The following is a 21623-nucleotide window of genomic DNA, read 5'->3' as shown; positions in this document are numbered from 1 at the left end:
TGTCTGATACCTGATCTCATTGACACCTCAAGATCATACAGGTTGGTGTGCTTCTTCCATGTGGGCTTTGTTGCTTCTGAGCTAGATGGTCACTTGTTTATCTTCTAGCCTTTAAGACCCCAGATGTTATATCTTTTGGTAGCCAGGCACCATTAACTTTCTTCACCAAATTTGCTTATGTACCCATTTTGTCTTCAGCGATCGATCATGTCAGAAAGGTGAGCATCACAGAATGCCAGATTGTTAGAACAAAGTGTTATTATATTAAGGGAGTACTTGAGTGGAGGCCCAATGTTCATCTGCAACCTTAATTCTTAACATATAGATATGAGTACATAGTTCTATTCCCCTCTCATTATATATGTATATTTACATATGTACATACCTGTATTTAGGCCTCTATAAATGTCCTTTGCCTCCTGGTTCTTTATTTCCTTTTACTTACCTCTTGTCCCACCATCATGTTCAGCCTTCATTCGGGTTTAGTAATTCCTCATTGCTACATTGCCCTTGATTAAGCCCCACTAGGCATCCTACAACCTTCCTTTCATTGATTTTAGTTCACTTGTTACCTTGTTCCTGGGTTGGTTCCCTCGCCCCCCACCCTTCCTTTCTCCTACCTCCCCTTCTCCTATGTCCCCCTGGAACCATTAGTCCCGTTTGTTCTTTTCATCTCCGAATCACTTATCCCTCCTATCTTATCTGGATATACATGCAGATACATTAATAAATGCTAAAACCAGACAAAGCCAAATAGAACAATAAAAGAAGTCAAAAGCAACAAAAATAATAACAATAACAAAAAGAAAGTCACTGACAAAAATGGAAATGCCTATAAATAGTTCCAGGTCTGTTTGTTGACCTTTAGGAGTTTTTTCCAGTGAAGTCTGATGGGTGCCACACTGTCTCCAAAGTCTATTTTAGGTATTCCCTGGGGGGTGTCATCACTTGGCATCTCCTGCTGCTCTGTTGCCTGCCCTAAATTCTTAGTCCCAGCATCATGGGGCCAAACCGTACATGATTCCCTCAATGTGTCTCCAGTGCTGTCCCCTGCCGCACCATGGTTCAGTAAGGGATGCCTTGTCCTGTGGTAGTGCCAGCCCTACCATCCTCCCCTTGCAAAGTCTGCTCCAAGCTGTAACACCATCCTCTGAGCTTGGTGGGCCAGGATGTCCTCTCCTCCCTATCCATCCCTTTTCATTTCTCCCATGTGCTCTATTCCGACACACCCTCTCCCCAAGCTGTAGTCCCAGTGCTGTCCTCTGAAGTGCATTCTTCTGATGGGGGGGAGGGGGCGGCTGGTTCACATAGCTGGAATTGGGACCAGCCCTGAAGACTTCTCTGTTGGTTCCCTTGTACATGCTGGTATGGTGCATTCACATCTTGGTGCATCGGATTGAAGCCTGGTCTGTCTTTCCCTCTCCTGTAGAGATATAAACAATACACTCCCCTTCGGCGAGTTAGCGCCCTGCTCCCCCCCAACCCATATCATTTTCCCCCTCCTTCTTTCCCTCTCTTATTTAGTTGGCTGCAGTATATATCCCTGGATTGGGTTTGGCCCCTGCCATAGTTGCTGGACCTCACCCCAGAGATGTATGTGTATAGTAGCTTTTCCCCTATACCCTGTTTTATTTAAGCTTACCTCAGTGTACTCATGTTGTACTTGTCCTTATGTGCTTGAGTTACTTAACTTAACATGATTTCCTCCAGTTCTTCCCATGTGGCAATGTGCTCAATGCATTCATCGCTGATTTTTAGAGTTGTGTAGTACTGCATTGTATATATGTACCACAGTTTTTGATCCATTGGTCTGTTGATGGAAATTTGGGTTCAGCCAACTCCTTGCAATGGTGAACTGTGCCGCTATGAACATTAGAGCACAGATGTCTGGCCATGGTTTGTTTCTTGCTTCTTCTGGGTATATGCCCAGTAGGGGAATTGCTGGGTCACATGGTAGCTCAGTCTCCATCTGTTTTAGATATTGCCAAATTTATTCCTATAATGGCTGTACATGCCTACAGGTCCACCAGCACTGGATGAGAATGCTATCACCCCATAACCCCTCCAGCACTTGTTACTTTCTGATTTTTTGAATTGGACTATCTTTGAGGGTGTTAGGTGGTATCTCATAGTTGTTTTAATTTCCATTTCTCTTGTGGCTAATTATAAGGATCATTTTCACATATGTTTATTAGCCATTTGAATTTCTGCACCTGTGAAACTTCTGTTCTAGTCTTTTGCCCACTTCCTTGGTGGGTAGTTCGTTTCTTTCTTATTGTAAGCTTGTAAGTATTGTAGATTTTAGTAATAAGGTCTTTGTCTGATGTGTCATTGCTAAAGATGTTTTCCCAGTCTGTGGACTCTCTATTACTCTCTTGGTGAATTCTTTCCATGTACTCAGGTGATTTATCTTCAGTATATACCACTTGTCAATTTGTGACTCCTCTGTATTTGTATCCTTCCCAATTTCTGATAGCCGATGTATTCCCTGTGCCAAGGTTCTCAGGTTTGTCCCAATTCCCTCATTGATGGCCCTAATAGTTTGGGGTTTTACCTCAAGGTCTGTGATTGACCTTGAGTTGATTCTTGTGCATGGGGTAAAGTAAACGTCTTGCTTCATTATTCTACAGGTAGATATCCATTTTTCCCTCAGCACTTATTGAAGAGGTCATCCACTTCCCATTTGATATTTTTGGGGCCTTTATCAAAAATCAGTTGGAAGAGTTTGTGTAGGATTGGTGTCAGTCTTTCCTGAATGCTTGGTAGAATTCTCCTGTGAAGCCATCTAGCCTGAGGAATATTTTTGTTGGCAATCCCGTGATAATTTTGTCTATTTCTTCTATTGCTATGAGTCTGTTGAGGTTCTTGACATCCATTTGAGATAGTCTAGGGAGGGATTGTTTTTCCAGGTATTTTTCCATGTCTTCCACGTTGTTGAATTCCTTAGAATACAGGCCTTCACAGTAGTGTGTAATTATCTTTTTTTTTAATTCTTTAGGGTCCATTGTAATGTCCCCAGTATCACCCATCATCCTATCTATTTAAATTTGTTCCTTCCTTTCTTTGGTTAGGTTTGCCAGCAGTCTATCAATTTTATTAATGCTCTCAAAGAACCAACTTTTAGCACATTAATTTTTCCATAGTTTTCTTGTTTTCCCTCTCTTGTATCTTAGCTCTGATTTTTATTTTTTTTTCCTTTTTCTATTAGTTGGATTGTTCTGTTGCTCTGCTCTAATTGGCTTAAGCTTTGTGCCAGCATATCAACCATAAGTCTCTCTTCTTTTTTCATGTGTGTGTATATTGGTATCAACCTTCCTCTGACAAATGCCTTTCCTGTTTCCCAAAGGTTTTTGGTACGGGGTATTTTCATTCTCATTGGTTTCTAGAAGCTTCCTGATTTCATTTCTTATCTGGGCCAATACCCACTCCTTCTGAAATAGTTATTCATCCTCCAATTGGTTGTCCTTGTTTTCTTCATCGTCCTTTTGTTTATTTACAGCCCTATGGCATAGTGGTCAGAGAGAGACATCTGTACAATCTCCGTGTGCTTGAATTTATTCAGATTTGACTTGTGTTCCAGCATGTGGTCTATTTTGAGCATGTGCCATGTGGGCTTGAAAATAATATGAATTACTTTTGCATTTGGCTGGAAAGCTCTGAAAATATCTATCAGGGAAAGTCATCCCAGTGTGCTGTTTAGATCTGTAGCCTCTTTGTTAAATTTCTTTCCCTGTGAGCTGTCTTTTTCAGAGAGTGGTGTATTAAAGTCACCTACTATAATTGTTACCCTGTGATTTCTGTTTTCATCTTTTGGAGTGTTTGATTTCATGGGTCTCTCCTTGGGCTCACTGGTTCTTGGTCTACTGTTCCCTTGACCATTATATAGTGCCCCTCCTTGTCTCATATTAGGGCTTGTACCTTGAGATCAGTTTTGTCAGAGATTAAGATTGCTACTCCTGCTTTTTTTTTTTGCTTTGCCATTTTCTTGGTATATTTTTCTCCAACCTTTAATTCTCAACCTGTTTTTGTCTGCAAGCTTGTGTCTCCTGTAGGCTGCAGGTTGACGGGCTATGTTTTCTGAGCCAGTCTGTTCACCTTTGATTTCAGTCTGTTGATATTCAGTGTTATTACACCATCTGTGGACTCTGAGGTATCATCTTGTACCTTTTGTTTTGGGTGTTTTCCTACTTACCCATCTTATCCACGTGTGTGTGTGTGTGTTTCATTCTTTCCTTCTTTTCAGTATTGAGCTAATGCTATCTTGGGGGCTGTTTTCTCCTTGTGGCCCTCTGCGTGCAGTTGTTCTATGTGATGGTCTCTTATTTGCCCTCAGTTAGTGTTGATCTTCTGCACATACTGGTTCAGCAAGGATTTTTGTAGGGCTGTGTTTCTTTATATGTATTCTTTGAGTTTTTCTTTGTGTGGGAAGACTCTTATACTCCATCTATCTTAATAGATAATTTTTGCCGGGTATAGTATTCTTGAGTTTGCACTATTTTCTTTCAATTTTTGGAATGTTACTCCACTCCTTCTTCTTCATCTTGTCTGCTCATAGATCTGAACTTATTCTTTTTAAAAAAATATATAAGTTTATTGAGGGCTCCTACAGCTCTTAAAGCAATCAATACATCAATTGTATCAAGCATATTTGTACATATGTTGCCATCTTTTTTTTAACATTTTATTAGGGGCTCATACAACTCTTATCACAATCCATACATATACATACATCAATTATATAAAGCACATCTGTACATTCTTTTCCCTAATCATTTTCAAAGCATTTGCTCTCTACTTAAGCCCTTTGCATCAGGTCCTCTTTTTTTTTCCCCCTCCTCTCCATTCCCTCCTCCCTCATGAGCCCTTGATACTTTATAGATTGTTATTCTGTCATATCTTGCCCTATCCGGAGTCTCCCTTCACCCCCTTCTCCGTTGTCCATCCCCCAGGGAGGAGGTCACATGTAGATCCTTGTAATTGGTTCCCACTTTCCAACCCACTCACCCTCTACTCTCCCAGTATCTCCCCTCACATCTCTGGTCCTGAAGGTATCATCCACCCTGGATTCCCTGTGCCTCCAGCTCCTATCTGTACCAGTGTACAACTTCTGCTCTATCCAGACTTGCAAGGTAAAATTGGGATCATGGTAGTTGGGGAAGGAGGAAGCATCCAGGATCTGGGGGAAAGCTGTATTCATCATCGGTGCTACATCGCACCCTGACTGACTCATCTCCTCCCCTAGATCCCTCTGTAAGGGGATCTCCAGTGGCCGACAAATTGGCTTTGGGTCTCCACTCTGCACTTCCCCCTTCATTCACTATGGTATTTTTTTTGGATGATGCCTTATACCTGATCCCTTTGGCACCTCATGATTGCACAGACTGGTTTGCTTCTTCCATGTGGTCTTTGTTGCTTCTGAGCCAGATGGCCACTAGTTCACCTTCAAGCCTTTAAGACCCCAGACACTATCTCTTTTGATAGCCGGGCACCATCAGCTTTCTTCGCCACATTTCCTTATGCACCCGTTTTTCCTCGGCGATCGTATCATGGAGGTGTGCAGCCAATGATATGATTTTTTTGTTCTTTGATGCCTGATAACTGATCCCTTCAGGACCACATGATCACACAGGCTGGTGTGTTCTTCCATGTGGGCTTTGTTGCTTCTGAGTTAGATGGCCGCTTGTTTATCTTCAATCCTTTAAGACCCCAGACACTATCTCTTTTGATAGCCGGGCACCATCAGCTTTCTTCACCACATTTACTTGTTCACCCGCTTTGGCTTCAGCAGTTGTGTCGGGAGGGCTGAACATATTCTTATTTGGGTACCTTTATAAGTGTCTATTTGTTTTTCCCTAAGTGCTCCCATGATTTTCTCCTTTTCCTCATAGTTTGATAATTTAACTACTATTTGTCATGGTGACTTCTCCTTGGGATTTAGTCTGGCTGGTGTTCTTTCAGTCTCCTGAATGGTTGCCTGATTTTCATTTATTAAGCTGGAGAGGTTTTCCTGTAGAATTCCCTAGCTATTTTTGCTGTTGACTTCTTTGTTGTGTTTGGTTCTGGTAGTCCAATTATTCTAATATTGTTCCTATTCATAACATCAGACATGGCTCTCAAGTTTTCTTCAGCTTCTCTGATTGTCTTATTTGACTGCTTTCCCCATTTGTTGAGGTCCTCTTGGTTATCCTCTAGGTCACGGGTGTGATTTTCTGACTCCTCAAGTCTGTTGTCAAAGTCTGTTAATTTGTTAGTAGATTTTGTATTTCCCTTTAGTATGATACCTTTATCTCCTCTATCATTTCATCCTTTTCCTGTATTGCTTCCCTCATATGCTGTATAACTCCAAGCAGCATTCTGAAAATTTATTTCTGTGTCAGGTCCATGTCTCCTTCTTGTATGCAAAATGTTTTTTGTTGAGGCTGTTGGGGCTGGTTTCTGTTTATGTGTTGTATTAGAGGAACCAATCGCCATCTTCCAGAGTTGAAGAGCAGTAGACCCTCTCTGGGGGACTTGTATGAGTGCCTCTATGAACTTCCTGCAGGTAGCTACACTGGGGCCGGTGAGGTTTCAGGCTACCACTGTATCTTCCTGTGGATTCATTCTTACCCTAGCCAACTAGCATTCCATTATTTGGAATTTGAGTTGGATAGTCCTCTCACGGGACACTGGTCGGGTAGTTGTGGACCCACGAGGATGGTGTTATACTGGATGATCTTACAGTAAGCCATAGTGGTGTGTCTCATGGGGCTTTTATCACCTCATGTGGCGAGTGGTGTTTCCCTCTGCAACTGGAATACTATGGAGTGCGTGTATGGGTACCCTCCTTGGTGTAGCACACTGTAGATGGCAGGCAGAATTACCCTAACTGGGGAGATGGCCTTAGGGGTTGGGCAGATATTCCCACAGCAATGTGGAGCACCACAGACAGTAGTCATGAATTCCCTAATCACTTGTAGGGCCTCAGGGTGTAGACAGGAGGTTCTGTAGCTATTTTAAGAGGAGATCCCCAGCTCCTTGGGGTATCGTTGAGGACGGGTGTGATTTACCCAGCTGTGTGTAAAGCCAACAAGTGTGGGTGGGAGCTCCCCCAACTAAGCTGTAAGAGTTTACCTAGGCAGAGGGGAGTGACCCCAAGGCCAGTAGTGGCCTGTGAAAGGAAAGGGGTTAAATAGATGAAAAAGAGAGAAAGAAAAGACAAGAGCAAAAATAAAAAAGCAAACTAAGACACATGCAAAAATACAAAGACAAAACAAAAGTAAAAACAAAGAGTCAAAAAAGAAAAAAAAACAGAACAGGAAAACTGGATATGCTGAAACTGTGTCTGGAAAGAAAGAAGAGATAGAAGAAGAGGAAAAATAATTAAGTAATGGGGAAAAAAAGAGAAGAAAAACCATTGATAAAGTGATAGCTGAGCCCTGTGCCATGTCATGTGTAGTACTGCCTCATGACGTGTGCAGCACTGTGACAGGGATCAGGCAGGAGCTCTCCCCACTGGGTGGGCGGAGTTACCCTAGGCAGAGTGTAGGGGGCTGGTAACCAGCAGTGGCATGTGGAAGGAAAGAAAACGAGAGGAGAAAAAGGAGAAAACGAAAAGAATGAAGAAGGAGAAGAACAAAGAGAGAAAAATAACAAAATAGAAAAGAAGGGGAAATACTACTGTGCTCACTAAGATTGCCTATGATGAGAAAGAGAAGAAAGACAGCAGGAAAAAAACACAACGCAGAGATAGCTGATCCCTGATTGGCAGGGGGGGGGGGGGATAAGGTGGCTGTTAAACCCTGCTCCAAGGTGGCAGGTTAGTGTACCCTTTTTGTGCAGGATCTCACTGGTCCTGTGTGGAATCACCCTAGTTGGCAAGATCACTGTAGAGGCCAGACTGAGGTTTCCTCACCTGCATGGAGCACTGGAGAGGGCTTTCACAGCTGCCTTGTGTGGTGTTCAGGGCTCCTACAGAGGGCAGGCTGGAGGTCCCCTTGCTGTTTGGGTGGAGTTACCTAAACAGAGGTAAGCCAAAAGTGGCTCATGAAAGGAAAGAGAGGAAGAGAAGAGGAAAGAGAAAAAAGAAAGAAAGAAAAAGAAAACAAAATTGGGCCCATTGAGACCAACTGTGGTGAGAAAGATAAAAGGAGGAGAGAATAAAGAAAGAGAAAAAAGAATAGTAAGTAAGGAGATAACTGAGATTTGATCACCTGATCATCGGGCTAGAGGAGTTCTAACTCTGCCTCAAGGTAGGGGGAGTGGTGTGTCCAGTTGGTGTAGGGTCCCATAGATGCTGGGCAGAATTACCCTCAAAGGCAAGATCACAGCAGCAGCCAGGCAGCGGTTCCCACAGGGGTGTAGAGTGCTGGAGATCACTGGTATTGCTGCCTTGTGCTGTATGCTGCTCTCCAGTGGTTGGGGGGGGGAGTTCCCCCAGGCACGTGTAGGGCCCTAGGACAGGCAGACAGTCCCCTACCCACACAGAGGACAGGCAGGACCTCCCCAGCTGCATGTGGGATTACTGAGGGCAGACAGTAGCTCCCCCACCCTATCCCCGGCTGGTCTTGCTGAGTTGTTCTAGCTTGTGCCAGGACCTCTGATGCCCTAAGAGCTCAGAGGTTTGTTTTTGTTTTTCCTACTGCCCAGCAGAAATTGAATTGTTATTCTGAAACTGAGGCTTGCTCCAGGGGTCTTTGTTATGTTGAAAGCCTCTGGACTCTGTAGCTACCTTCTGCATTCCTTAGCAGGGTCACTATGTTAAAGAACTCATTCTACTAGTAGTCTTGGAGTTAAACAATGAGCCTGGGATTTGCAGCTTTTACCAAGAAAATATTTTTCTCCCTTTTTTATATTGGGCTTCTGGGGTGCCCTGATTTGGGAGCTGTCACGTTGACCGCCAGAAGAGGAGATCTAGCTTATCAGAGAGGTTGTTTTCTTCTCAGCCAATGGAACTGAATTCTCCCCCTCGATTATGACTATCTGCTTATTTTCTGCCACACCTTAATCTGACTCAGGTAAATTTCCTTATGTCTTCTCAATTACTCCAAATCTATGACTACCCACTGACCCGGACCCCCAGGCTGTGAACTCAAGGCAGCTAACAGCATGGGGAGCTCTGGGGTGGGGTCCTGTGACTAGCTTTCAGAGGTTCTCCTCATGTGTGAGATTATGTCCCCTTTTGAGCATCAGCATGGGGAAATTGCTATTCACTGCCAAACTAGGGCTCTGGTAGCTGCTCAGCCAGAGCCCACAAGCCCAGCACACTGAACCTAGAGTGTTTCGTGCATTCTTGGTTTGCTTTGTCAGTGGAAATTTTTTTTTTTAAAGTGTGGTTGAGGACAGACTCTAGTACCCTGATTCTAATCTCAGAACTCTGCCTCGTAGTCTCCTTCACCTTTACCTCCCAATTTCCTGGTCTGGCAGTCGGAGCTCTAGGTGAGTAAATCCAACTTTGGACTCTCATTTCTAAAATGAGAATAATAATCACCACTTCAGAGAATTTCTATGTGAATTTGAAAGGGAGCTTGCAATAAACACACAAGAAATCCTAGCTTTTCAATTTTACTCATAATGGAATTGGTTCTTGAACACTGGAGCATTAATAATTTCATAATTATGAAATCATGAGCATTAATAATTTCAGGACAACTATGAAGCACATACACTCAATTTCCTAGGCTGCCTGGCTTCTTCTCAGTACATGTTTTTGGTGTTTATATAACATTTTGTGTTTTCACATGATCTGTTATCAAATTCTGAAATTACTCAATATAAGAAACCAGCCACTTTCTTCCTTAGAACACAACTGAAAATAAAGAAAGTGTACAAACTCTCTCGACTAGTTTAAACAAATAGCATAATAAATGGAGGAGAAAAAAATTGAAGTTGTCAATGGTTTCATTCTACGTGGTTCATCAATCAACACCCATGGATGTAACAGTCAGGAAATCACACGAAGTGTCTCATTTGGCAAACCTGCTGCTGCTACCAAAAAAACAAACAAACAAGAATCTCTTTAAAGTTTTAAAAAGATGTCACTTTGATGACTGAACTGCACCTAACCCAAAAAGCCATGGTGTTTTTAATCCTCTCACACGTGCTTGAAAGTTGTATAGAGAAAAAGGAAGAGAGGAGACGAGATGACACGTTTCAACTGTGGTATTGTCGAAGAACATCAAATATGCTGTGGACTGTAAGAATCTACACATATCCTCCTCCTGGGGGATGGACAACAGAAAAGTGGGTGAAGGGAGACATCGGACAGTGTAAGATATGACAAAATAATAATAATTTAAGAATTATGAAGGGTTCATGAGGGAGAGAGAATGGGAAGGGAGGGGGAAAATGAGGAGGTGATATTAAGGGCTCAAGTAGAAAGCAAATATTTTGAGAATGATGATGGCAACAAATGTACAAATGTGCTTGACACATGGATATATGTATGGATTGTGATAAGAATTCTACAAGCCCCCAATAAAATTATTTTTTTTAAAGAATGAACAAATCAGGCTTACAATACAACCTGACTATTTTCTTAAAACAGGAAGTATGGTCATCAACTCACTCACTTTGGACATATCATCAGGAAAGACCAATTGCTGGGAAAGAAAACATTGTGAATGATAAAGCAGCAGGCGAGTGAAAATGAGGGGAGCACAGAGTGAATTACGGTGTGGGAGTAACACCTTGATGGCAACAACGGGCTCAGGCATAGCCGCAATCATAAGCAGCACCAGGCAATGCGTAGGTCTGTCTGACTGTATTACGTACATCAAAACACCATCAATTGGAGGCCAGTCAACAGCAAATAACAAACTGTTGTCTTCCTCCCTTAAGGTCTCACCAAAAAAATCAAATAATCCAACCTGTTAAAATTCTTTCAGAAGCAGAAATTTTAAAAGCCCTTACTGAATGTCCAGGTCTGTGCGTAAGTGTCTACCCTGTGAGCTGTCTATTTTAACCACTCAGAAATATTTTCTGCCAATTTGAACATGAACGGTTATGCTTACCATAGACAATGCTGCTTTATTAGGTGGCTTTCAGAAGTGAGAGCATACTCCTTTGACATTGTCTGCTTGTGTCTTGAGTATGTATCTTTAGCAGTTCCACAAGGAATCGTCTCACCCCTGTTTTAAAGAGTAGTCCCTGGATTATGAACTTCCGATGTACTGACAACTCCTACGTCCAATGTTATCTAAATTTCCCCACTTGGAAAGATAGAACTAACCCCTGGTAAGACAAATTCTTTATCACAGGCACATGTACTTGCTGCACACGTAGCTCTTTTGCTTTAAATATCACTGTCCTGTTGTCTATTCCAACTCATAGCCATCCTGCACAACCAAATAGAACTGCTTCCTGGTGTTTCCAAGGCTGTCAACCTTTCCAAAAGCAGACCACGCCATCTTTCTCCCAAGAGCAGCCAGTGAATTCAAATTGCTATCCTTTCCTCACCTTACCACCAAAGCTCCTTATGCTAATTCCACCCATTGTCACCAATTAATTCTGATTTATAGTGACACTTTATGGCAGAGCAGAAGTGCTGTCTTCTGAGGCCATAGATCATTATGGAAGCAGAAAGTTCATCATTCTCCTGCTGAGCAGCTGGTAGCTTCAAACTGCTGACCTTTGGGTGCGTAGCCCAATGCATAGTCCACTAACCCACCAAGGTCCCTTCCCTATACCAAACCAAAGGGGGGAAACACACACACACACACACACACACACACACACACACACACAGAGTATTCTGATTCATGGTGGGCCTACATACGAATTGCAAGGCTGTAAATGTTTCCGGGAGCAGAAAGCTTCATCTTGTCGCCCCTGCAGTATGGAAACTGCTCACCTTGCGTTCAGCAGTTCAACCCACTGTGGGACTTTGTGCTCCTTTCCTCGGCATAGATAAGAACCTAATCTGATTCACCTACAGATTCTGAAACACACAGGGTTGACCCCGCTCTTTACCTGGAGACTACCTGAATAGCATATAAATAAAAAACAGATATTAACTTTGCTCGTCTAGGGTCAAATTGCCAGTGTTAAAATTCAAGTAGCATTTATTACATCTTTTCATTTGATTTTAAGCGAACAAATTATGACTGTCCCTGAAAAGACTACCTAAGAGAAACTAAATATATCATGTTATAATCAATATAAATGACACCCCCTGAAGATATGTGATGCTGTTCCTAGTGAGATAGTTTTCACAACAACCTGATGTGTATGTGTGGGGGCGGGGTGTTGTTTGTTTGCTTTAAGGGTGTTTCGGCACATCAGTGGCTAAACCATCTCAGTCATTGTCCACGAAAATGTGATTCATCTCTCACTCATTCTCATCACTTGGATTGCTTATTAAAAGAATCTATTCTGATTTTGAGCATAATTTTTTCCAGGAAATAATATGTCTTTCTCATCATTTCAAATATTTTTAACTTGATGCTAAAAAATAAAACAAATCCCAGACATTGATTAATTTTCTTCCTTTTTGTTCATAAGTAGTCAACTCTATATCATTCTTACTTATGGTCCTATGTTGATTCCAACTCCTAATGTAAGATAGGGTAGAACTGACCACTTTGGGTTTCTGAGACTTTAAATCTTTATAGGAGTAGGCAGCCTCATCTTTCTCCCAAGGAGCAGTGAGTGGGTTTGAACTGCTGACCTTCTAGTTAGCAGTTTAGTGGATAGCCTACTACACCATCAGAGCGCCTCTTCTACATTGTTAGTAAACATTCTTAAATGTATTAATAATATAGATTTATATTTAGAAAAACTATATTTTAACTGATGAGTTGTATAAATTTTTATCTTGAAAAATTATATCCCTTCTAGGTTATCACATCTCCTTCTCCTACCCTGCCCCACTTCACCTCCTCTCTACTAGCACACACACTTTCATTGCCCCAGTTTCTTAAGCACACTTTTGCCCTACCTGGCCCATAGAGTGCAGGCAGTTCTGCTTCCTCTCATTGGAGTGACCTGCTCCTGTTTCCTTGATGAGGAACTCTTACTATATCCTTAGGTATGATAAGTAGGTTTATTGTGCCAACATAGCCAATGAACACATGTGGGATTAATTGAAGGGCAGAGAGATAAAAGACTCGGTGAGCCTCGCCTTTCTTGTCTCTTGCTCTTTGATCATTGGACCAGTATGTGGCTGCCTTGCTTGTTCTGTTCCTCAATTTGCAAACTACCTACCTGTGGGACACCTGACCCATGGACTGTATAGCTGTAATTTGAGGTTCCTTTAAGACCTGCTTCGCCACACCATTGGAATTTACATCTCTTGAGCTGGGGACTGTCGGACCCTGTCATCTGGCTGACTGTTGGTGACCTGCCTGCCTTGCTGTTTGCTGCCTGTGGCCAGATAGCCTGATTCTCTCTACAGAGGACTACCCAGCGGCCCTCAAGACTTGAAGGACTGCCAGTGTCTCACAACTGTCTCACGGGAGTGAGTTGCACTGGGCCATTTGTACAACTTTATAGATTAGTTAACTGTTTATGTCTTATGTTATCTATCTATCTAGAAAAATATATAGAATTGTTAGCATTCTGGTTTTCTTTCTCTAGAGAACCCTGTCTAACATACTTGGAAACTCAAGCAAAATCGCCAGTCATCTCCCTTTGAAGCATTTTGTGTCCCCATGAGCTGGTTGGGCCCTTTTCTATCTGTTTATTCTTAACCCCCATAGTTATGGTCCAGCCAGGCGGGCCGAATGGTGAACTAGTTGCCCCACATCTTTGTTTCTTTTGTATCCCTCTGGTTGGCATACAGCAGATCCTACACCACTGCTTGATGAATGATTTCGTGAATATCATAAAATTGTACTCCCAACTAATTTAGCATATCCTGACCTTTATATGATGAAGTATGAATTGAATAATGGAATTCAATGTAGTGTGTTGCATGGTTGGAATTGTAAACACTCTGCGATCAGGGAGAAGGTTGGAGTCTTGTTTCCCTGCCCTCCCTGTGAGAAAGTTTGGTTTTTCCAGGTAGAACAGCCTTGCCCAGTGGCATATTGCCGTGGCAGCATCGTGGAACATGGGATGTCAACGACAAGCCATCTTTTTTCTTTTTCAGGTCACAAATGCTGCTGCCAACTGTCCTGGCCAAATGACGCTTCATCACAAGCCTTTCCTTGTTTGTGGAGGAGATGGGTTCACTCAATCCAACTTCGACGGCTGCGTCACTTCTGCCATATGTGTTTTGGAAGCTGTAAAGAGCCTCATTTAGTAGCAGTATCTTTTTCTCTGCCTGTCCCTTGGGGTTTTACTTTCACAATATTCTGCTACTTCACAGTTTGTTTTCTATTTTGTTGAGAGAAAATTGTGGAAAATTGTTCTTCACTTATTGTCATTTTTCATTTGGAGTGTAAAATAAAGTATATAATATCAATTGTTATAGCCTATGCTAGAATAAAAATCCTTGTACCTTACACCTTTCAACACTGTCTGAATTACCACGACTGCTTTATTGGGGGAAAAGAAGTACTTAAGAATAACAAATGATCCTTCAAAAAATTATATCACATCAAAGTAATAGTTCATGTTCCAAAGCTTTTATTAGTCTGTTGAAAATTTAATTCCAAATAAAAGATAATCATTATCAAGACCTCATTGTAGACCTTCAAATGTGTCCTTGAATCACTATTTTTGAAAATTACTGAACTAGAAGATTCCTGCAAACCATGGCTCACAGTACAATTTGCCTTCTCATTTCTCTCCCAAGTTATTAAACGATCCTGAATTGGAGGTCAAATACATCATCATCTCTAGAATCGAGGTTTGGAGGACAACTTGACTGACAGGGAAGCCTCTTTAGATGGTCAGAAAATAACCGTATTAAAAAAAAGAACTATATCCAACTTGACTTTTTAAATCACACAGTACTTTTTAACCTTAAAAAATCCTGTATTAATATAAGAGAAAAAGTAAATAGAAAATATATCTACCTTTCTCTTTTTCCTGTGACTCATGCTTTTTCTTCACGTGCTCTCTAGTCTCGCCTGTGACATTTAGACAGCACTTCTAATGAATGTAACACAGCCTCCCCCAAAAATGTACCGAACCAGAAAATAGATGCACTTAAAATAGCTCAATATGTGCTAACTTAGTGGTTCAGCATGTCACCCACAAGCTTCAGTGACTTGACCCCATGACTTGCTGACTGGAGAGAATTGATCGTTAGCCTTCCAAATAAGCTACCTGTTGCTGGTTTGAAAAGCACAATGAGGAGTTCTGTTTTATAATTTCGAAGAGGAAGAAATCAGCCTCTCAAATGAAGAGAAGTTCAACAAAAAGACTTACTGTCATGAAAGTTTCGCATTGAGATGCTCACAGCTCTGTAGACTCAGACACCATCAGAACTTGCTTATGATTGGCAGCATGGTTTGGGGGATGTTGTGGCATGGAATTAAGTGTATCCTTTTAGCAACCAACAAGTGGAAAACTTAAATCCCTACATGACGTCAGTGCCACTTATTTTGAAAGCCAGGAACGGGAAGGGAAATTAATGCAGTCCTTATGACAAGATGAAAAGTAATGAGATTTTTTCCCCCTTCATTTTGGTCCATATCTTACACTTGGTTTTCTACTTTCCTTTTTTTTTCTTTAGATTTTATTCAGGTTGTTATTGTTGAGAATATTCCCAGCAAAACATGCCAGTTCAACAGTTTGCATGTGTACTATCTAGTGACATGACTTGCATTCTTTGAGTTGGGCAACCATTCCACCCTTCTTTTCAGAGGTATCCCCCATCGTTCACAAAGCCTCACTGCCCCCCCTACACTTTCTAGCTAATCTTTTGAGTTTCTGTACAGTCACTAGGAGTCCAAAATTAACTCAGTGTCAGTGAGTCTGGTTTGAGTTTTATCATCAGTCTGATGCCATAGAGATAGTTCTGTAAAGAACGTAATACTCAATGTAGACCCTTCTTATTAGGTAAGCTAACCTACTGCTTAGTCTTGTGAAGACGTCAGGGAATCATTTTGGCTTGAGACGTAAAGATTATCTCAGAGTAGTAGTTTCAAATGTCCACCCAGCCTTCATGACTCCAGAAAGTCTGCAGTCCATGAGAATATGAAATTTCTGTTCCTCATTTTGATGAGGATTCTTCCAAGGAGTATTTGATTGAAACACTCAGGAATGGTAGGCAGCCATCATTCTGGGCTAGTTCTAGCCTCACAGCAAAGAAGGCACATTGTTCGTGGAGGCGATGAGCCACACATCCCCACAGATCGCCACGTGAACACTTTTAAGACTCCGGGCACACACTGAGAACATTAAACATGTTCTTAGGTGAATTAACGGAGGTGTCCTATGATGAGCCTCTGAAGCAAGGAACCAAATCTCATGAGGTATTTAGTTGTATATGAGCAGCCGCTCCATCTTCGTTTGTTTGTTTGTTTGTTTGGTCATTGTCGTGACTGTATCTATCATCCGCCTTTTGCCAATTGAACTTTCTACCAGTGTCCAACTTATTGACAGTGAGTTCCCTTTCTTTTAAAATACGGCAGAAAAGTTATTCACATTTAGCAAGTTTTTAACAATTGTAATTTTAGTCATTAGACTGAAAATCCTGAACCACTAAAAGCAGTGTCTACCTCCTTTTGTGAGTTTATATCCACCAAAGGAGAGAAAAGCTATTTAAAGAAGTGGAATGGGGTACTTAGAGAAAGTATTCTTCGAGTTGTTTCTGATGACTATTAAAATGCATTAATTCTAAGTGTGTTCTCCAATAACCCTGCATCAGGTTTGAGAAGGCTGTGGCAACAAGGAGCCGGGGACTAACCCCGCAGAGTCTGTGGATTACTGCTGTCACTTTGCTGCTTCCACCAATTAAAAAACTCACCTGACATATACAATCAATCTCTGATAGAAGCAGGCCAATTCCCTGATGCTCAAGTAAGGAAATAAACTGGACAAAATGCTTGTGTTCTTTATTTTCATTTATTTCTTTCCCATTGGAAACGAAACGGATATGTGAACACATTAGGCTGGAAGCCATCCAAGAGAAATTTGAAACTCCATGGCCAGAGTGCCCCAAAAGAGCAGGGGGTTGAAGTATCACACACCCCTGGGACAGAGAGGTCAAGACCATTTGCAACAGTTGCTAAGGTGTATGTATGTCAGCCCCAGAGGACCACACATCATCACAATATTTCCAAACAAGGACTTCTATTAACTAAGCCAGCCAAGGAGAGCTGTTCTGTTTTGAAAGGAGCATATTCAAGTGAGAAACGGCTTTAGCCGTGGGATGATTTAATACTTGTTAGCTGATAAATATAGCCTTTGCTGGAATAAAACTTTATGATGCCCCGTTGAAAAGCTTAATTACTAAACTGTCTATGCACGTCTTGCTCAGGCAGCAAGGGTGACAAATGAGAGCAGTGGAATCGTATTTTTCACCTATGACATTTCTGAAGGGGAAAAGTATGTCTAAAATCACCGAGAAAGCAGTAATAATCTCACACCAGATAATACAGAGGGGAGACAAAAAGACACGTCATTGAGTCACCAAGCCTTCTGTGTAAAATGCCATCGTCCCCACCCCACGCCTCCCTGCTACCGTGTTAAGTACAGGAGAAGAAGGTCAATGCTACATGTATCTGGTATTTTACACTCATGCAAGCAGAAATACATCTATTTCTATTTTTTATCCTGACACACCTATGAGGGCAGCAGAGGAGAGAATTCTTATTTGCAACTAGAAAATGAGGAAACTGAGGCCCAGCATTTAGCCAACCAAGGTCATACATCAGGACAAGAGTCTAAGCCTCGCCTGGCCCGTTTCTATTTACATGGAACCGCACTGCTGCGAGATGAAGCGATCATTAAAGCTGGACTGCAATAGTAGTTGGGGTGCAGTCAGCACCACGTGGTCCCCTTCTTGATATTTCATTTCAGAGAGCCAACACTAATCCATGTGCAGGGAGGTTTAATGTGGAATAGAGCATTTATAATTACTGGCTAAATGATTTATACTCCCATTATTTTCATTTGCTAGTTTATTTCCTTCTTTGGGGGGCACTTGCCATGAGAAATAGCTGCATGTTAATGATAGCGAATTTCCACCCTGCAGTAGTTGATTAAGATATAGACTCATCCTACCTTCATCTTTTCCTTCTGTGTTCCTCTTTGTCTCTGTGTTCCCATTTCATTCTCTCTCCTCTTCCATTTTCTGCCCTTTCTTCCTCCCTTTCTACTGCTTTTTGCTTCTGGCTCCTTCTGTATTCTCAAGCACCTGGAATATGTGTGAAATCGTATGAGAGTTAGGATTTGTACTTCCTTGCCTTTAATTTTTTTTAATTCCAAGCAGTTGGTCCAGTTTTGCTTTTAAATTAAAGTTGATTGGACAACCATTATATTGATTTTCAAAAGTGATGCAAGAATTTAAAACTGACTGTGGTTGGGGGTGGTGCACATTGGGTTGGTAACCACAAGGGCAAGAGTTCAGCCCCACCAGCTGTTCTGCTGGAGAAAGGTAAGACTTTCTGCTCCCATAAAGATTTGCAGTCTCAGAAGCCCACTAGGGCAGTTTATTCCTATCAGCTACTGTAGCTATGAGTCAAAATTGACTCAGTGGCAGTCAGTGGCTCCCAGGGATCTCACTGCTAATAAACTAAAACAATGACTTCTTTAATACCTCTACTTCGTGTACAGCATGGAGCCAGGCTCTGTGGTAGACATAATGGGACATAATGAGAAATCTGCCCCAAAGGTTCTAGTTAGGAAAGCAAGCCCTTAGCCCATGAAGCAGGATAAAGGTCACTGCTGATGTAGCTTCAAATCATCCATCTTTCTCATTTATGAAACTGTGAACTCCTAAGAGAAACAATCATGTGTCAGAGAGAGAGAGAGAGAGAGAAGAGAAATGAACAGATGCAGAAAGATACTAGGCAAAGACACATACAACCCCTTCCCTCGGCAACCTACCTGGCCATGCTGGGATCTCACTTGTGAATGAGTGTGATCAGGATCTTTCAGCCCCTTTCGGTAGTGACGGCTCTGTAGAGCACAGAAAGTGCTTCGTGGGAGGAGGAACCACTTCCTAAAAAAAAACTTAGCACCGTCAGTTCAGCTGATGCAAGACTGAGCTGCTGAATGGGAGTATGAAATGTATTTGTATTATAACCAGCAAGATTTGGTCATCTAAGCCAAGGAATGTTGAAATGGCAATGTGTCCTACATTTCTTTCTCAATATACAGCAATTAAAGTCCCTTTAGGACTTCACAGCAAACTCCTACAAATGAGCCCACTGAGGAGAGTGTTCATTCATGTAGAATTATAGAATCCTGGAATGGCCGAGTTTAGAGCTGCTTGGATATGTTAGACCAATCATTAGCTACCCTCTTGAATTTGAACATATTTGAGGAGCTATACAAAGCTTATGACTTTTCTTCTAACAACAACAGAGTATTCATGTAGGCACCTAGAACTTGCACGCCACTTTAGCTTATTTCAGACATTTTCTTGTTTTATAAAAGTTTTATTGAGATACAGCCTTACTCCTCGGTTTGGGTATTGTCTGTAGCTGCATTTGCACCAAACAGCACCAAAAACTTACTACCATCGAATCACTGCTGACTCACAGCAACCTTACAGGACAGAGTACTATGGCCACTGTGCATTTTCAAGATTGCAACTCTATGGGGGCAGTCAGGCTCATCTTTCCCCCGAGGGGCAGCTGGAGAGTTTGAATCACTGACCTAGCAGATAAAAGTTCAACGTGTAACCCACTATGTTGCTATGCTTCATAGATTGTAAGTGCTTAATAAATTACATCAATGATGCAAAGGATACAAAAGGTGAGGAGTATGGAGGGAAGAAGGGAAAGATACAACCTGGCTGCCCTTGTGAGATCAATTTCTCTGCACCATGGGGCAAAGTCCTCCCTATGAGTAGCTGTGCCTTCTTTCTCTTTTGCTGTGACCACTGGTAAGTAGGTGTGTGTTGCTTGGGGCAAAGGTGGTTTGCTCTAATGCAGTCCTTGGAAAGAAACCAGGAATAGCCATTCCCAGAAGTAGGGATGCTACAAAGTGGGAGCCTTCTCTACAATGAACAGTGTCGTTTTCATTAGCAAGTAAGTGTACTGAATGCAAAGAATTGTATGCTTGGATAAGATTCCACTGAAAAGTCACTATTTAAACTCGGAAACACTGAGAAAGCTAGGAGTGAATTATTTCACATTCTTAACATGTGTGGCTAACTATGCCAATCCATTTCCAGTCCCTGACCTTCATTTTCAAAAGCTCAAACCCTCGTGGGTTCCATGACATCTTGAGTCCACCACTTCCTAGACTGATGATCTTCAACAAGTTTCTGATATCTCTCAGCTTCAAGACCCTCATCTACAAATGGAGAGAACAATGTTACCTACTTTGGGGGTCAACCTGAGGAGTATAGTAGATACATGTAAAGTGTTTAACATCATGCCCTGCACATAGATAATATTGCATAAATATTATCCATGATTCCATTATTAATGAAATATGATTAAGAAAAATAGTACCCTTTCAGAACCATCTGTATTCATGGGTAGATTTTTTTAAAGTGGTCCTTGTTTTTATTTATTTATTAGCATAATTTTATTGAGGGCTCTTACAACTCTTGCAATCCATATATAAATTGTATCAAGCATATTTGTACATATGTTGCCATCATTACTTTATAAACATTTACTTTCTATTTGAGCCCTTGTTGCAAGCTCCTTTTTTCCCCTCTCATTCTCCCTCCCACCTTCATGACCCCTTGATAAAGTATAAATTATTATTCTTTTCATATCTTACACTGACTGCTGTCTCAATTCCCCCATGGTTTTCATTGTTTGTCCCTGTAGTGGGGCGGGGGTTATGCATCCATCATTGCGATCGGTTCCCCCTTTCTCCCTTCCTCCCTCCACCTTCCCCACACCCTCCTGGTATCACTACCCCCATTTCTGTTGCTGAGGGTTTATCTGACCTAGATTACTTGTGTCATGAGCTCGTAACTGTACCAGTGGACATGCTCCAGTCTAGCCATAATTGAAAGGCAGGACTTGGGTCATGATGGTGGGTGGGTGGGTCGGGGGAGATGAGGAAACGTCAAGGAACCCGAGGAATATTGTATGGTTCATTAGTGCTATACTGCGCCCTGGTTCACTCAGACCTTCTTTGTAACCCTTCTGTGAGGGCGTGTCCTATCATCTACAGATGAGTTTTGGGTCTCTGCTCTGACCCGCCTTTTTCTCAGCAAAGTGTTTTGGGACTTCTTTGTTTGTTTGCTTTGAGTCTTCTGATGCCTGATACCTGATCCCATCAACACCTCATGATTGCACAGGCTGGTGTGCTTCTTCCATGTGGGTTTGTTGCTTCTCTGCTAGATGGCCTCTTGTTTAACTTCAAGTCTTTAAGACACCAGATGCTATTTCTTTTGATAGCCGGTCACCGTCAGTTCTCTTCACCACAGTTGCTTGTGCACCCATTTTGTCTTCAGCCATCGTGCCAGGAGGGTGAACATCACAGAGTGCCAGATTGTTAGAACAAAGTGTTCTTGCATTAAGGAAGGGCTTGAGTGGAGGCCCAAAGTCTTTCCAATACCTCGATGTATTGCCATATAAATATATGTATGTAGGCCAATACCTCTATTTTATGAATTAAAA

General features: G+C 41.9%; 1 protein-coding gene and 1 long non-coding RNA gene across 2 annotated transcripts in view; one reads left to right on the top strand and one right to left on the bottom strand.

Moving 5' to 3' along the window:
• The window catches only part of RNLS (renalase, FAD dependent amine oxidase), a 399075-nt gene extending 384538 nt beyond the window's left edge, over positions 1–14537 (top strand). Inside the window, exon 7 of the mRNA XM_075533739.1 lies at positions 14066–14537. Coding sequence (XP_075389854.1) covers positions 14066–14218 — 153 coding nt within the window. The 3' untranslated portion in view covers positions 14219–14537. The remainder of the gene's footprint in view (positions 1–14065) is intronic.
• Positions 1–19007, bottom strand: part of LOC142428854 (uncharacterized) — a 121311-nt gene extending 102304 nt beyond the window's left edge. The window contains exons 1-2 of the long non-coding RNA XR_012780404.1: positions 18919–19007; positions 18094–18226 (exon numbers count right to left, since the gene is read on the bottom strand). This is a non-coding gene — a long non-coding RNA (uncharacterized LOC142428854). The remainder of the gene's footprint in view (positions 1–18093; positions 18227–18918) is intronic.
• Positions 19008–21623: the final 2616 nt, after the last annotated feature.

Source organism: Tenrec ecaudatus, chromosome 16 (assembly GCF_050624435.1).
Source record: "Tenrec ecaudatus isolate mTenEca1 chromosome 16, mTenEca1.hap1, whole genome shotgun sequence".
In the NCBI taxonomy this organism is placed as follows: Eukaryota; Metazoa; Chordata; class Mammalia; order Afrosoricida; family Tenrecidae; genus Tenrec; species Tenrec ecaudatus.
Note: the sequence above shows the minus strand (reverse complement) of the source record. Positions and strands in the feature narration are given on the sequence as shown.